This window comes from Serpula lacrymans (genome assembly GCF_000218685.1).
Source record: "Serpula lacrymans var. lacrymans S7.9 unplaced genomic scaffold SERLAscaffold_9, whole genome shotgun sequence".
NCBI lineage: Eukaryota > Fungi > Basidiomycota > Agaricomycetes > Boletales > Serpulaceae > Serpula > Serpula lacrymans.
The window spans coordinates 699559-715003 of record NW_006763298.1 but is presented as its reverse complement, the minus strand read 5'-3'; the positions used below and the strand labels follow the sequence as shown (position 1 = coordinate 715003).

Sequence of the window (15445 nt, the reverse complement as noted above, 5' to 3'; positions counted from 1 at the left end):
ATCTGCAAGGAAGAAGTTGAACAGCTCGCACCGCCGCTTCGCCATTCCAATTGACAATATCTTGCAGGGGAACAAATGCTATAAGGAGCAAGATTACCATGGGGCTATTCGTTGTTACTTCAAGAGCCATCGAAATCCACGGTGCAAGAGTCGTATACATATCAAACTTGGCTGCTGCTTACCTTAGGCTCAATATGTACGTGTCGATAATGATTTCAAAACCTTGAGGTTTACAAAGCATCGATGTCGCAGGTTTGAAGAGGCTGGGCCCCTTCTCCATGCCCCAAAGTCCGTCAAGGCTTGCTACCGAAGATGTTTAGCGCGCAAGGAAATGAGGCTTCTACCTGCTGTTATTGCCGGTACGTTGATCCTTTGACAAAGAAACGTAGATGCATAATATGTATTTTCAGACTTCGAGATGGTACTTAGAGTAGACCCCAATAACGGTGATGCAAAGACCGAGCTCGCAGCCGCGCGAAGCCTCTTGGAAGCAGGTGGTCGCTACAAGGTATTGGTTTGCATAGAAGACGACTTTCCGCTGCTCGATGAGGAATTCAATCTTGAAGGGGACTCAAAATCAGAGTCCAGTGACTGTGAACACCTCGGCAACGGGTTTCCATGTCGATTATACAATCATAGTGGATGTATGAGAGGCAGGGTGTGCGCTTGTTCGCATGCACCTGACGACAAAAAGTGTCCGAGAAACAATGTAAGTGGTTATACGATGGCTCTACTTTGTCGGTTTTACGCTGATAATCTATAGGGGAAAGAACGTATGCTTTTACTTCCTGATCGGACAAGGCAAGTTTGGCGACCAAAAGTGCGTTTGCTCCCATTCAGGTGAATATTTGCCGGAGAGTGGATTTTGGACGACAGATGAAGGCAAGGGAGGCACCAAAGAGATGTTCATGGTGCATAATGCTACTATGAAGGAGAAAAACCTCGAAAATTCTGCACGCACTTTGTCTTCCAATCACGAAACTATAAACGCAGCAAGGCGGCTCCTACAACCAAGAACGGAAGTAACACCAATAATAATCGTGGTTGGCACAGGATGCCATACAATATAAACCACGGATCGATGTTTTCTGATAGTGATATAGAAGAGCTATTATCAAGGCGTAAAACCATGGGACGACGATGCATTGGTAAGCAATTCCCACGTCTGCCTCTTCTATTTTTCGCGATAGTGAGCTCACCTGTTGAATTTTCAAAGATGTCCTGGCTGCTCTCTCCATATAGAGGTCCAATACCGCTCTAACGACCACTGTTATGTCTTAAGCACACCTGTCAGCTGACACGTGTGCGTGATTGGTATTTACAAGATATCGATCGACTATCATCAATATATTAGGTCAGCAAGGGAGACTACGTGATTGGGAAGTAGAATCTTATTTGATCTCAATACTATTATTATTTATCCGCTTCTCTGCCCTCTTTGAGTCTTTGTGACCATTTTTCCTGGCTCGGCTCTACTTGGAGACGTGATTAACGTAGTGCATTGTGGAGATGAGTGGGAGATCAGGGTCTAACAGTCAGCTTCCGTTGATTTCGTCGATTGCTCAGCTTGAACGTGATCAGCAAACCGTCGGCTTTTTTCTGATTATCAACTTCTGGATACTCGAAGCCCGCTTGCAGATAATCTAACATTTTACAGCTATATATGATCTTCCGTCTCATGTTTTTATCGATCCGCTACTTATCCCCCCTCCACTCCCCATCTCTAAACCTAGTATAAAATCGAATATACCATGGTCGCCACTGAAATTGTGCTGTCTTCTGGTCAGCCTCTTCTTTGACTACGTATGTGTTAGCCTTTACTCTAACTCAGTTCAGGCCATAAAATGCCCACTGTGGGCCTGGGGGTGTATCAGAACGAGCAATGCGCGGAGGCATGTGCTGTTGCACTTAAAAATGGATACACGTCAGTAATTAGTTATTCATAACCATCGCGTCCATCTAATGCAATGTAAATATATGTAGGATGATCGATTCCGCACGCTACTACGAGAACGAGGTTCAGGTTGGCGTCGGTGTGAAAGAAAGCGGCGTAGACCGGGCGAGCATTTTCATTAGTAAGTGTCGTTCTCCCTCTCAGCTTCTCCGCACAGAAACCTGACTTAGAGGATCTCAGCATCCAAAGTGTTCCATGATGATTATGGCAAGGAAGAAACCAAGGCAGCGATCGATGATTCAATCAAGAACTTGGGGTCTGGTATGTTACACCATTCCCAGATCTACTTCCATAGGCTCACTTTTTACAGATTATTACGATCTGTATCTTGTTCACAGTCCAATCGGCGGCAAGGAGAAACGTCTTGCAGGTTACAAAGCAGTCTTAGAAGCTAAGGCTGCTGGCTTAGTTAGAACTGTCGGGGTATCCAACTAGTATGTTTCTTTCATTCCAGTTCTTTCGGTTATTAAATATCAAACCAGCGCTGTCAAACATATCGAAGAGATTCGTGAGGCTGGCCTGGAAATGCCTGCCGTTAACCAAGTCGAGGTCTGTTAAGTCCATACTCTGGAATCCACCAACTCAGTATCGATTTTTGTAGCTTCACCCCTTCTGTCAACAAAAACCTATTGTCGAGTATTGCAAGCAACACAACATTGTTGTTCAGGCATACACACCTCTCGTGCGTGGAGGTTTCGACAACCCTGTCATCCAAGAGCTTGCAAAGAAGGTGTGTCTCGGTTTCAGTGTCGTTGATGTGCATGCCTGATAAATACGATACAGTACAACAAAGAACCTGCGCAAATTCTCATTCGGTGGTCACTGCAAAAAGGGTAAGCACTGTGTGCATGTCTATGTTATGATCTTGTCTTATGCAGCTCGCTTTCCACAGCTTTGTACCCCTGCCCAAGTCCTCGAACCCAGACCGAATCGTGTCTAACCTACAAGTATACGACTTTGAAATTTTGGAAGAAGACATGGCTAAGCTTAGTGCTCTGGATCGCGGGAAGGAGGGCGCGATAACATGGAACCCTGTTGATACCGAGTAAATGTACATGATAGGAATAGCGTTTGAAGTGAAGTAAGAAATATCACATTGTTTTCATATGTATTTGATATGTATCCACAGTTTTGACGTCTTTAACTTGCTTCCATTCAATGTTCCAGAGGCCCTTTTGGTATTGAAAAATGTCATAGTGTGACGTGAGAGGCATGTTCAAAGCATAGGAAACTAATCAGATCACTGACATCAAAGCAGTTTCCATTCCAAGCAAACGATCGGATCATGGCTCATATATATTCATCGATATCCTCTATATTTATATCTTGCATTTGACAACTTACTCAGCGTTTCTCGTATTGTGGTACAATTGCTCATACACCTCAGCAACTTGTCGCTATGAAGGTTCCTACAGAGATCGCATTACGAACAGGTTAGCCTGGTATACACTGAAGTCTGCATTAACAGGTCTTATCCTCGTTGCAGGTTACACAATGCCCACACTGGGTCTCGGAGTTTTTGAGAACGACGAATGTGCAGAAGCATGCAAGGTCGCGCTGCAGAACGGATACAGGTCCGTTAGCTGATCCTGTCTATGAACCCCCTATTTGATACGACATTTCATCGTGATCGCCTTATCGGAATTAATAGAATGATCGACTCTGCGCGCTACTATCATAACGAAGCAGGAGTCGGATTAGGTGCAAGGCAAAGTGGCATTAATCGAGAAGATATCTTTATCAGTGTGTCCTTAAGCGCTCTTCTATGCTAGTCTCGTTGTGACTCACTCTGACTCGGTCATTAGCTTCTAAGATTTACCATCCTGAGTTTGGGTATGATAGTACGCTGAGGGCGGTCAAAGACTCTATAAAGAACCTAGGATTTGGTGAGTGTCTACTGTATTCGGCCCTGTCTGGTTTCTTATTCGCCATTCTATTTTGTGGGTCACTCCAAATAGGTTATTATGATCTCTACCTCATTCACAGTCCTCTCACGGGCAAAGCGAATAGACTCGCGACGTACAAAGCTCTGCAAGAAGCAAAAGCAGCAGGCCTCGTGAGGTGCATAGGGGTGTCGAACTAGTACGTATACGTCCCGTCGCCCCTCTACTTTTTCACACGAGAACTAACCAAACATTGATGTCAGCTCTGGCAAGCACATTGACGAGATCATTGAGGCTGGGTACGAGTTGCCAGACGTGAATCAGGTGGAGGTAAGCTATGTCCGAGCGTCATCCCAAGTCCTACATAGATTTTGATCGTCATCGTCCGTGGTCAGCTCCACCCGTTCTGTCAGCAGCGTCCTATCGTCGAATACTGCACAAAACGCAACATCGTCATACAGGCCTACACGCCTCTCGTACGTGGCGCAATGGACCACGCCGTCATCCAGGGCTTGGCGAAAAAAGTGAGTTTCGAAGCAACCTGGCCGGAATTGAAGAAGTGATTTTTTTCCGTCATAGTATGAGAAAGATGCTGCGCAAATCCTCATTCGTTGGTCGCTCCAGAAAGGGTACGTGGACATGTGGTTTAGGAACTTTGATCCTCGAGGATTACACGTCCATACTAATCACTCTTCCTACAGATTTATTCCCCTCCCAAAGTCCGCTAATGAGCAGCGCATCATCTCCAATGGGAAAGTCTACGATTTTGAGATTGCAGAGACGGATATGGCCTTGTTGGACACACTCGACCGTGGCGCGGATGGAGCGGTCACCTGGAACCCTGTAGGTGCTGAGTGAAGAGTCAGGCCAGATTCAGCGGCAGGAGTGAGCTGAATAAGAGGTGAGATTTACGATACCTATATCTGGCACAATTTATGCGTTATGAACGGACTGCGAACGACTGAGTTAAATTGCAATTTGAATGGCTAGTCGTACGAAAAGCTGTCAACGTTACAATATGATACATCGTATTAGTTCTCGTACGCTTGCTCCCAGATTCATCCCCAGAAATACCTTGGGCAGTCATCCTTTCAAGCTATCCGCTATATTTATGTCATACATTTGTTTCTCAACACTTACATACTTATCTGATAAGGTACCTATGACCGGGCCGCTTACTCCGGAGCCAAAAACCCGACAAACCGACATTTCTTGGGGCCAACCATGACAGGACTTGGTACATACACCACACCTCAGCAACCACCGCCTTGTTATCATGAAGGTTCCTACAGAGATTGTATTACGAACAGGTTAGCCTCAGATACACCGAAGTCATCAACAGATCTTATCCTCATTGCAGGTTACACAATGCCCACACTGGGTCTCGGAGTTGCTGTGAACGACGAATGTGCGGAAGCGTGTAAGATCGCGCTGCAGAACGGGTACAGGTCCGTAAATAATCAAAATTCTTATTTGATACAATTTTCATCATGATTGGATTTAATAGAATGATCGACTCTGCCCGCCACTATCGTAACGAAGCAGGAGTCGGATCAGGCGTAAGACAAAGTGGCATTAGTCGAGAAGATATCTTTATCAGTGTGTTATTAAGCGCTCTTCTACGTTGGTCTCGTTGTGACTCGGTCTTTAGCTTCCAAGATTTTCCATAATGAGTTTGGGTACGATAGCACGCTGAGCGCGGTAAATGACTCTATAAAGAACCTAGGATTTGGTAAGTGCCTACTACACTCGGGCTTGTCTAGTATCTACTTTCTTTCTCATTTAATTCGACATTCTTCGGCATTCTCTTTTGTGGAATCTCTCAAATAGGCTATTATGACCTCTACCTCATTCACAGTCCCCGCACGGGAAAAGCGAACAGACTTGCGACGTACAAAGCTCTGCAAGAAGCAAAAGCAGCAGGCCTCGTGAGGTGCATAGGTGTGTCGAACTAGTACGCATAACCTCCATTTCTGTCGCCCCTTTACTTTTCAAGCCTAACCTAACTAATCATATCTCCTTGATGTCAGCTCTGGAAAGCACATTGACGAGATAATCGAGGCTGGGTATGAGTTGCCGGATGTGAACCAGTTGGAGGTGAGCTACGTCCGAGCGTCATCCCAAGTCCTACATCGATTTTGATCATCGTCGTCCATGGTCAGCTCCACCCATTCTGTCAGCAACGCCCTATCATCGAGTATTGCACAGAACGCAACATCGCCGTACAGGCCTATACGCCCCTCGTGCGTGGCGCGATGGACCACGCCGTCATACAGGGGCTGGCGAAAAAGGTGAGTCTCAAGCAGTCTAAACCAGAGTCGTTGTACCCGTCTAAATGAAGTGAATTTTGAATAGTATGAGAAAGATGGTGCGCAAATCCTCATTCGTTGGTCGCTCCAGAAAGGGTACGTGGGCTTATGGTTCAGAAGCTTTGATCCGCGAGGTGTACGCGTGCTTCTATATCAATTATTCTCCCTAAAGATTCGTTCCCCTCCCGAAATCCGCCAATGAGCAGCGCATCGTGTCCAATGGGCAAGTTTACGATTTCGAGATTGCAGAGGCGGATATGGCCTTGTTGGACGCACTCGACCGTGGTGCGGATGGAGCGGTCACCTGGAACCCTGTAGGTGCTGAGTGAAGAGTCGGGCCAGATTCAGCGGCAGGAGTGAGTTGAATACAAGGTGAGATATACGATACCTATATCTGGCACAATTTATGCGTTATGAATGGACTGCGAACGATCGAGTTAAATTGCAATTTGAATGGCTAGTCGTACGAAAAGCTATCAACATTACAATATGATACATCATTCTAGTTTTCATATGCTTGTGACTGGGCCTCATCCTCACTTCCTCACCACCGATAGCACTACACCATTCCATTCCATTCACTAATCCGATAAGCATTAAGTTGGTGTCAAATCGATGGTATATTATGTAGAGACATAATATCACACCTATTCTCAAGGTATGTTGTTTTTCACGTTAATTGTCGCACTTTCATCATGTCTGATACCATTTCCTCATAACAGCACTCTCCACTAACCAATCCAGGAGCCCTCAAGCCCCCGATGATACTGAAGGGTGTATACTAGTGCTTATGCTACCTGTGATGGCTGTGTGGAGTCTCTGAAGAGCTGTAGATATCTTCTGGGGGACACTGTGAGTTATTTGTTTTCCCCCCTTTTCTCTTCGCTTTTTGTGATTATACAATGGATGTTAATGGTACATTCCATGCATGTTCCAGATAGCTTCATAGTCATTCATGACTGATATCCATACTATAGTGAGTGATTTAACCAATGTGACCGCTTTTTTGCCCTTTTTCCTACTACATGTCTGAATGACTTCTGTTATATATATCCAACATCATACAATTATGCTCAATACTTCATCCCTCATTTCAGCCGCTACAGTCAGCTTTTTGTCAGAGAATATCATATAAAACATGGATACCAGTAAAATATATGGCACATGAGCAACCCTCGACATACAATTAAATATATATTTGATATAAACCTCCCCGCCCGAGAATGACGGGATTTTTTTTTACGCTGGTAAACATATTGCGTGTGACGTTTAAGTGTAGACGTTGATAGCGTTGAACTCGAAGTATGCGTTGGTGAAAGCGGAAGGGTTGGCGTTGACGTAGCCTAATATCGGAAACGATAATGATGAATATGCGAAACGAGGGGAATGCAACTCACTAATGCAGTCGGAGGGACAACCGGATGCAGAGTACGTTGCGGCTTTACCTGCCCAGGAACCGCCTATGGTATTGTAAGTAAATGAGTAACTTCAGTTATCAAATCTAGGATAAAAGAGCGCACAGAACGTCAAATTGATGATGATGTTGTTGGCATCGAACATGGTCGAGATGTCACAGCTTGTGCTGGGGAAGTAAGCATCGGGTGTACCCTTCAGAACACAAATTTAGCAACAATGTGACAGTGATATGATTCTATGACTCACCCAGGTGGAGGTGTCGATCGAAGAAGCACCACTGCTCACTTGAGAAGGAACAGAAGTGGAACCCCGTTCCCAGAACCACACGCTAATGGCGCTGTTGGTACGTTCAACGGCATACCATCCACCACCAACGCCGTTGAAACCAGGTCCAAAACTGTTGTTATCTTCGGTAAGTTGGATGCTACAGCCGTTGGCATTGGAGTCACAGTTAGTGGACACAACAGTACCGAGCATGCCTCCGGAAGAAGGAATTGTGCATCCTAAGTAGAAACGTCAGGATTAGGGCATGATAGTTGTAGAAGTGTTACACACCGGGGCTAGTGTGAAGGGTGGCCTGGTTGGGAGCGACGTTGTTAACACCCTCGACAATATCAACCTCGCCCTGGATTGCCGGTCAGAAATAATAACTCAAGCTCAAGGAGAAATATACGTACACCAGCAGGCCAGTTGCTTTCGTTCGTTTCCCAGACAGCCTGATATCAAGGTCAGATTTGCCAGTTTGACCTATAAATAAATCAACTTACGGGCCAAGATCTGAAATTCAAACAGTCAGCTCGAAATGCATGTGTAAATGTATCGAAAATTACTCACCCACAACCTTCGGGCATGTGAGCAATGCCGAAGCTAATGGAGATAATCAATACTTAAACCGCCGTCGCAAAGCCAATATACACACATAGCGGCGTGGGTAGTGTACGCAGTGTTAGACTTCACTCGGACGGAGTTCCTTCCAGGGCCGCTCGCAGTCAATACAGTGGTATCATCTGCTCGTATGACGAAAGAATTGCCATTGGTGTAGGTCAAGTTCAAGCTCTGAGCAGTAGCCAGATCGACGTAGTTGCTGAGGATGGTGTCAGTGGATAAGGTGAATCCATGGTACGAGAGCTTACACGCGTCCGGCGGTAGGATCAGCGATGGCCTCAAAGCCGAACGAATTGTAGAAGCCATTGCCAACAATGTTGTCGGCAACGTTGTAAGTGCCAGCCAGTGCCGATCCTGCAAGAGATGCAACGGTGAGGGCTCCAGTAGAGGGCGAGAACTTCATGTTGGTCGAGAGATGATACGACGGGTAAAGTGGTTTAGAGGTGAACCTGCCGTGAAATAGGTCCACAGGCAGCCATATTTAGATCGCAAGGCTAAGAGAGCACAGAGCACAAGCGATATGTCTTGTGGATCCCCAACCTACATCAGACGGCAAGTTTCTCAATGGGTTTCCTACTTAAGCACATCAGCCGGAAAATCCACATGTTAATACCCAATGTCGATCGATCTTGTGGAAGATGCTGATGCTGTTAGGACCAAACAGTAGTCAAACCGTAAGAGTCCTATCAAGCGCGACTTGATCAAGATAACGACAATTGACCAAGAAGTTGTCGCCTGCCCAGTGGTCACGCGGACCACATTGAAACATTCCCGCCCCCTGACTGTAAAATTGCGACTCAAATAGCCCGTGATGGTGCGCTGGGAGTCCTTCGCCTGAGGATCTGCAGTGGTCTAATGCTGTATTATTGATATTGGGTCTTTATGAGTATTCCCCCTGTATGATTTGGAATTTGAGAGCAAATCTATCTGCCGTACGATTCCTTCAAACATGTTATCTCCTTCCGAGCTACAACAAGATTTAAAGTGATTACTCTCGTGATATGAGTCCGTGCGGGATAAGAAGTGCGTACCTTCGCATACTTCTTATTCTGTAACCCTTGCTTGCTTCTGCTAAAGAAAGTATCCTAGGTCTTTGTGAATGAGCGGCAATGTGAATATAAGCAGATAGAGCAAGTTACAAGCACTACTTAGTGGCTAGAAAGCAGAGTGGAGTACAGTACTTGTGTGCAATGACAACTTAGAAGAATGAACTTTGAGACAGTCTGAGAGACCGGGAAGCCGGAGGCTTTCCGGCCCCGACGTGAGCGAGGTCTAGGAAGGGCAATGTGAGCCACGTGCGCATCATCAACGTTAGCCGAGCCGTGCCGAGATAACCCAATTTCGACCAAGTGTTCAGAGGGTGTGACGCGCACCTGGGACAAGAGAGAGCCTAACTATAGTGTGAAATTGTTCGGGTTTGATCCAGCAAGATAATAAGCTCAGACTTTGAGAGAAGATTTGATATATTCAGAATAATGTACCTAGCAAGATAATAAGCTAAAGATGAGTTATAAGCTAAGTACTCATAAGCTTAACATAAAAGTATCTCACCTCAGACTTCGAGAGAAGATCTGAGGTGTCTGCCTGACAACAACAGCATATATAAGTGAAGACGGAACCAAAAAAAATGATATGGTATATTGGTGCACAGGCCACCCCAACTACTGGACTTTCCCAGTTTGGCGCCTGCGCTACTCCTTATCTATGCACCATGCCGTACAATGCTTATGCATTTTGTATACTTCCAACATAGTGTACTATCACTCTTGTACACTATAGTTAAGCTCTCTTGTAGCTATTTCTGACTAGGGATGCCAAAGTTTGGTTTGGTTTGGTTTGTGAGGAATCAATTTTTCTCATCACATTCCCATCATGTCGTGGTTATCCAACTCGTTCCCCGTCACTCCTCTCGCCCTTGGACTAGAGATCACAGCCGGTACTTTATTACTTCTATCTTTCTTCTTCTTATTTTCCCTTCATACTCACATTCTATCATACTTACAACGAAGGAGAATGTAAGGACCATTTTACTATTTTCTTATATTCTCTATGTCTTGGTTCTCAAACACTTTTCCCATTACACCTCTGGCTCTAGGGCTAGAGGTATCATTTGCGATCTTACTTCTTATAGCCCTCACAGGCTTTCTTAACCACCGCTACCACTTTATATCACAGATCAGAGACTGGGTATCACTCCCAGCCAGCCAGCATAATGGGTAGGGACTGATAGTAGGCATCTCGCCAACCAGCTCCAAGTCCCATTAAGGCCTGGATATACTAATAAATGCTTTGATCAGAATTGTACCTCATCATGAGGATACAGTTCCTGAACACGCGTGACAAACACCTATTATTAGTACAATTCTCTCACCCGCTGATTAATCATTCAAAGTCGTACAATAGTTGTTCCCTTTTTTCTTATTGGACAATTTATTCCTCAGACCACTTTTCGTCTATTCTCCTTTCGGTTTGAGGAACGAATGGTTAGCTATATAAAGCCTTACCTATTCATGTATAGTTCCTTAGTTTTCTATTACTTGAATAATCTGCTTAACCTCTTATCAGAAACCTCTGAGTCCTACTCCTACATCCTCTACTTGCTATATTCTCTAGCATCTGTCGATAACCAGGCTCATTGAACCCCTTACTCCCTGCAAGTGCGGTGGAGACAGGTTTTGTTTTTGTTATAGTTTAACGTTGCCTCACAGAGAACCATCATAGACCCCCGAGAGGATATCCAATTGGCATAGCTACGATCCAATGCTATGTCTGGGAATACTCCGGCGAGAGATTAATCAGCAATGTAGGCTGTGACTCAGTATCTTCTCATGGGCTTACTGATACAGCCAATTGTACATTTTTTACTAAGGCTCTCTCTCTTACAATTAGTAAATATGATAGATTAGACCACTTCCCTTTTTTCTTATTGGTTAACCATTTAGTCAGGCCACTCTTGTACCTTTCTCTCTTTCTGGCCTGATCACTACTATTCAGTATATAAGGAGTAGATATTCCATGTATTATTCTTTAGTTCAATATTGGTTTGGATTTGCGCCTATACAGATACTCTTCAGCTTTCATACTCTGATCCATCGCCTTTTATCAAGGACTTGGCCAGGCATTGGTTGTTGTTATATAGCTTTATATTCGTTGCCTGACATGGTTCAGAGGCATTTTTTTCTGAACCCCGAACTGAACCAAGTAGATTCAAGGGTGAACAGAACAGAACCAGAACAGAACCAAGTGAATCTGGTTCTGGTGGTTCTGGTTCTGGTTTGAACCAGAACTGGACCTCCAAACTATCTTATATTGTGGTAATTTTCCCAAAATAGTTCAATTTGTGTTCAGAGTGGGCTGAACTCTTATCTATGACTTTGTCAGCAACAGAAATAGGGATGTCACTCCTATCTTAGGAGAAGAGCTACTGTGCCATGGCACCAAAAGGATCCTAGTCACATGCATCGCGTCATGCGATAGAACTATGTACAGAATGCCCAATGAAGAAAGTCCTGGCATGAGAGAGAGCCCCATTCTTGGCCGACTGGTTGTAGGGCGCACAGCCAGAAACCCAAAGAGATAGTGTACCCTCAGTATATCAGTCATAGCATCAAGTCCGGACTCCGGTAAACGGCTGTATCAAAAAGAGGGTAGTTGGTCACACTCATGTCGGGTGGTTGGGATAGCGGTTAAGCCCCCTGATGAGCCCCTTCGCAAGGGCAAAACCACCCTACCACCACCTGCTCATTCTAATCCCCCCAGTGCCAAATTATTTCTTTGCTTACTACATAGACTACTTTCTACCCATACTCATACTGCACGCAGCAAGAATCACAACTAAGTTATAATTTGGGGCAAGTACAGTATATACATATACTTTGTTAAGCATATTTGTAGTAAATATACTTCTACACTTAATCCACCACTAATTTGAAAGGTTTCCTCTCATGCAAAGCAACTTCTCTCTCAATATCCAATACACCAGTTCTGTACCACTCTGTAAAGCTTCAAATGTCTCTGAAAGAAGCTTATTTCTCAATACAGTACTTGTCCTATCACCACTGGAAAATACTCTCTCAGCTGCAACAGAAGACCCTTGAATTGCAAGATAATCACATGCCATCAATGACAGCACTGGGTATTAAGCTGAGTGGTACTACACGTTAATCAGTAATTGATACATGTTTGCAAAGAAACACTGGATACTGTACTTACACCGCACCATTTGATCACATCAACAACATCATTCTCTTGATAAGCTCAAGTAAAGCCCATTCACAATCTGATAGGGCAAAGTCTCTGTACTGTTTTTTCTTGAGCTGTGGTACTTATGGACTGATATCAGCAACAGCACAGAACTTATTGACAGCCTATGTATCATATCAGTTATTATAAAGTTAGTTATAATTGCAGGACATACATACGTCTTTATTTGTGATAACACGTTTAAGGAGATCATACATGGATCCCCATTGAATTCTAACCCACTTGATCAACTCCAATGGAGCAATATGCTTTTCTTTGCATACTTTAACAAAGTATGCCTTTGCCTGTGGTGATGCTCTGACCTATACAAGAGTTAGTCTATTCAAACTATCAACAATAAAAACTATACCTGATTAACAAAAGCCAAAAACTTTCCAAGGAAATCCCCTGCATCATAATCCTCATCCTCAACAAGATCATTATCTTCAAGAGTAGGATCCCATTCATTAGCTCAATCTTCAATATTTACATTCTATGAGTTTTTATCTTCTGAAAATTTGACCTCACAATATTGATCTGAGGTTGGGCATACAGCCTCTATAAAGCTCTTTGCAGCAAGGTGAATGGTATGTTCCATATGTACATCTTGAGCAGATTAGTAGTGGATTCATAATATGAGGAAGACCTACCTGGCTCTATGCTGATGAGCAAACTATTGCAAACCATTTGGGTTATCTAAGATATGCTGTAGCATTTGAACAGCCTTGCCATTAGCAGATGTATTATCTGAAGTGGTCCAACCAATCTATAAGGCAGATGAGCATATGATTTTTGGAACTAAAAGTATACAAACCTTTTCTCTTATATCATACCTGTCAACAACAATGCAAAGTATAATTGCTGCAGTATTAGCATCACTATGATTACCTTCAATCTCAGTGTAACCAAGTACTCTAGACCTCAGCTCCCAATCATTAGGCTTGTTTGCAGGAGCATCAATATAGTGAGTAGTCATCACAACACACAATGGGATCTGCACCCGTGTACAGTGATTCTGGATATTTCTGGACATGCAGCCAATCAGTATGTTTTCCAAGTACACCTTGGTAGCTTAGTTGGTAAAAGCACCAGACCATGAAAGCTGGAGTCCCAGGTTCAAGCCCTGGCCAATGCCTGTTTTCTCATATTATAAACAAATGTCATAATTTGTCAGTAGTCACAGCTAGATATGGGTAAAATGCTTTTGATGTTCAAGCATTAAAGGTAATTAAGATTTGTCCAGGAATATCCTAAAAAAACAATGAAAGTGTGTACAAAAAATTACGACATAAATACATACTTTGAACATAACCCAAAGTTTCTCTTCAACCTTCAATATTTTTGAAAGGAAAGTCTCATGAAGAGTGGTGCAACCAGGTATGTCGGAGTCTTTAGTCTGTGGTCCTTGAAACTTGAGAACAGCATGAAAGGCTTCTTTTTCAATTGTGGTGAAAGACTTTGTTTATCAATATCATCAGAATATAAAGTGACTTATAAGATCTTCCTGGGCTACAAGTTTAATGATATGCTCTAGTAAGCTATCTCTGGTCCACTTAAAGCTTTGCTGGACAAAGGAAAGGATACTAGGTTAACTAATGTGTGGTATAACACTATTATCAGTGGCCTTATTGTCCTTCTCAGGTAATGCATGTGGGTGTGGCTCTATGTCAGGTTGAGCACACACAGCTTGATATGTGGGTCTATGTCTATCTCATTTTCTACAGAGAAACACATTAAAGCTGGTATAGTCTTTGAGGCAAAATTTTACCTGGATATGTGTTTCCAAAGGGTAGACGTCCCACCTGTGAACCAACACAGGCTTTTCTTGATATTAAGTGAGCTCTAAAATATATGCTCTGTAAGTCAACAAAAAGTATCATTTCACAATATAACATGTAGATTACATACAGACACATTGCACCAATGACCAGACTGAGTATGACTGTCAATAACTTGTTCTTCAGCAACAAAGGCTGCACACACATCCTTTGTGCATGGATCATTCCCTTGAGTGCCCTTTGCTTTAATATTACGCTACAAACTTGTCAGTATAGTTTTATAAATACATACAACTGTACTTACTCTTTCACCTTGCAAGCTCGATACATATTTTCATACACAACAACAGGGTCTGTATCTGTATCATTGTTATCACCAACACTGGTAACTTCCATATTGGCATTATGAATAATGTCTCTTCCCCCACTTGCTTGATCAACTAAAAGCTGAAGATGGCTCTCTGGGCCACTTGAGACAGATGAGTCATCTGGTTGTGCTCTTTTATTGCTGTTAGAGGCAGAGGCTACTGCCTGACTCTCAACAACTTTCCAGGTTGGCTTGACTGCCCACCTAGAGCCAGCAATCTTTACAACAGCAGTAGGGTGTTGCTTGGGCTTGATAGGCCGATCCTCAGATTCAGATTAATACCATTCAATGGCTCCAGCTTACTTGAGTGTGCCATCCTTGTTGAGTGCACATTGGTGTATGTTGGTCATAGTTGTTACTGAGGAAAATAATTACTGTGGCTGTGCAAGTGGTGTTAGCAATTTATCATGAACACCTATTTGGACATGTCAGTGTGCTAATATGCAAGCCTTAGCATGTCTCGATGGCACAGGCAGATGATGCAATTGCATCATTTTCATGCACCATAGAGACGCCACTTGGTGTTGGTGGTGCATTGATGTAGTGGGGTAACTGAAGGGGACCAAAACAATGCATTAACACATTGTTTTTGGTCCCCGTTGCTTGCCCAA

At 43.7% G+C, this 15445-nt stretch overlaps 5 protein-coding genes across 5 annotated transcripts; 3 read left to right on the top strand and 2 right to left on the bottom strand.

The window, feature by feature from the left end:
- Positions 1 to 1844: 1844 nt before the first annotated feature.
- On the top strand, positions 1845 to 3003 carry SERLADRAFT_439660 (uncharacterized protein; the record flags this gene model as incomplete). The annotated part of the gene is made up of 8 exons (XM_007320063.1): positions 1845 to 1924; positions 1984 to 2075; positions 2135 to 2215; positions 2265 to 2388; positions 2437 to 2503; positions 2556 to 2684; positions 2738 to 2787; positions 2847 to 3003. 8 exons carry the CDS (start codon positions 1845 to 1847, stop codon positions 3001 to 3003), a joined length of 780 nt encoding a protein of 259 aa, XP_007320125.1.
- Positions 3004 to 3269: 266 nt separating this feature from the next.
- SERLADRAFT_471392 (uncharacterized protein) lies at positions 3270 to 4967 on the top strand (the record flags this gene model as incomplete). The annotated part of the gene is made up of 9 exons (XM_007320062.1): positions 3270 to 3387; positions 3441 to 3528; positions 3606 to 3697; positions 3760 to 3840; positions 3913 to 4036; positions 4101 to 4167; positions 4233 to 4361; positions 4417 to 4466; positions 4539 to 4967. The coding sequence occupies 9 exons, from the start codon at positions 3354 to 3356 to the stop codon at positions 4693 to 4695; spliced, it is 822 nt and encodes a 273-aa protein (XP_007320124.1).
- Positions 4968 to 5205: 238 nt separating this feature from the next.
- SERLADRAFT_439658 (uncharacterized protein) lies at positions 5206 to 6475 on the top strand (the record flags this gene model as incomplete). Its single annotated transcript, XM_007320061.1, has 8 exons — positions 5206 to 5285; positions 5345 to 5436; positions 5489 to 5569; positions 5668 to 5791; positions 5868 to 5934; positions 6000 to 6128; positions 6193 to 6242; positions 6319 to 6475. 8 exons carry the CDS (start codon positions 5206 to 5208, stop codon positions 6473 to 6475), a joined length of 780 nt encoding a protein of 259 aa, XP_007320123.1.
- Positions 6476 to 7257: 782 nt separating this feature from the next.
- SERLADRAFT_471389 (glycoside hydrolase family 16 protein) lies at positions 7258 to 9638 on the bottom strand (the record flags this gene model as incomplete). Its single annotated transcript, XM_007320060.1, has 11 exons — positions 7258 to 7489; positions 7544 to 7606; positions 7667 to 7754; positions 7809 to 8065; positions 8118 to 8187; positions 8240 to 8278; positions 8330 to 8339; positions 8397 to 8429; positions 8482 to 8646; positions 8696 to 9414; positions 9479 to 9638. The coding sequence occupies 10 exons, from the start codon at positions 8848 to 8850 to the stop codon at positions 7416 to 7418; spliced, it is 954 nt and encodes a 317-aa protein (XP_007320122.1).
- Positions 9639 to 12772: 3134 nt separating this feature from the next.
- Positions 12773 to 15184, bottom strand: SERLADRAFT_409414 (uncharacterized protein; the record flags this gene model as incomplete). Its single annotated transcript, XM_007320059.1, has 9 exons — positions 12773 to 12814; positions 12869 to 13012; positions 13060 to 13133; positions 13374 to 13455; positions 13990 to 14145; positions 14458 to 14491; positions 14598 to 14723; positions 14772 to 15038; positions 15138 to 15184. 9 exons carry the CDS (start codon positions 15182 to 15184, stop codon positions 12773 to 12775), a joined length of 972 nt encoding a protein of 323 aa, XP_007320121.1.
- Positions 15185 to 15445: the final 261 nt, after the last annotated feature.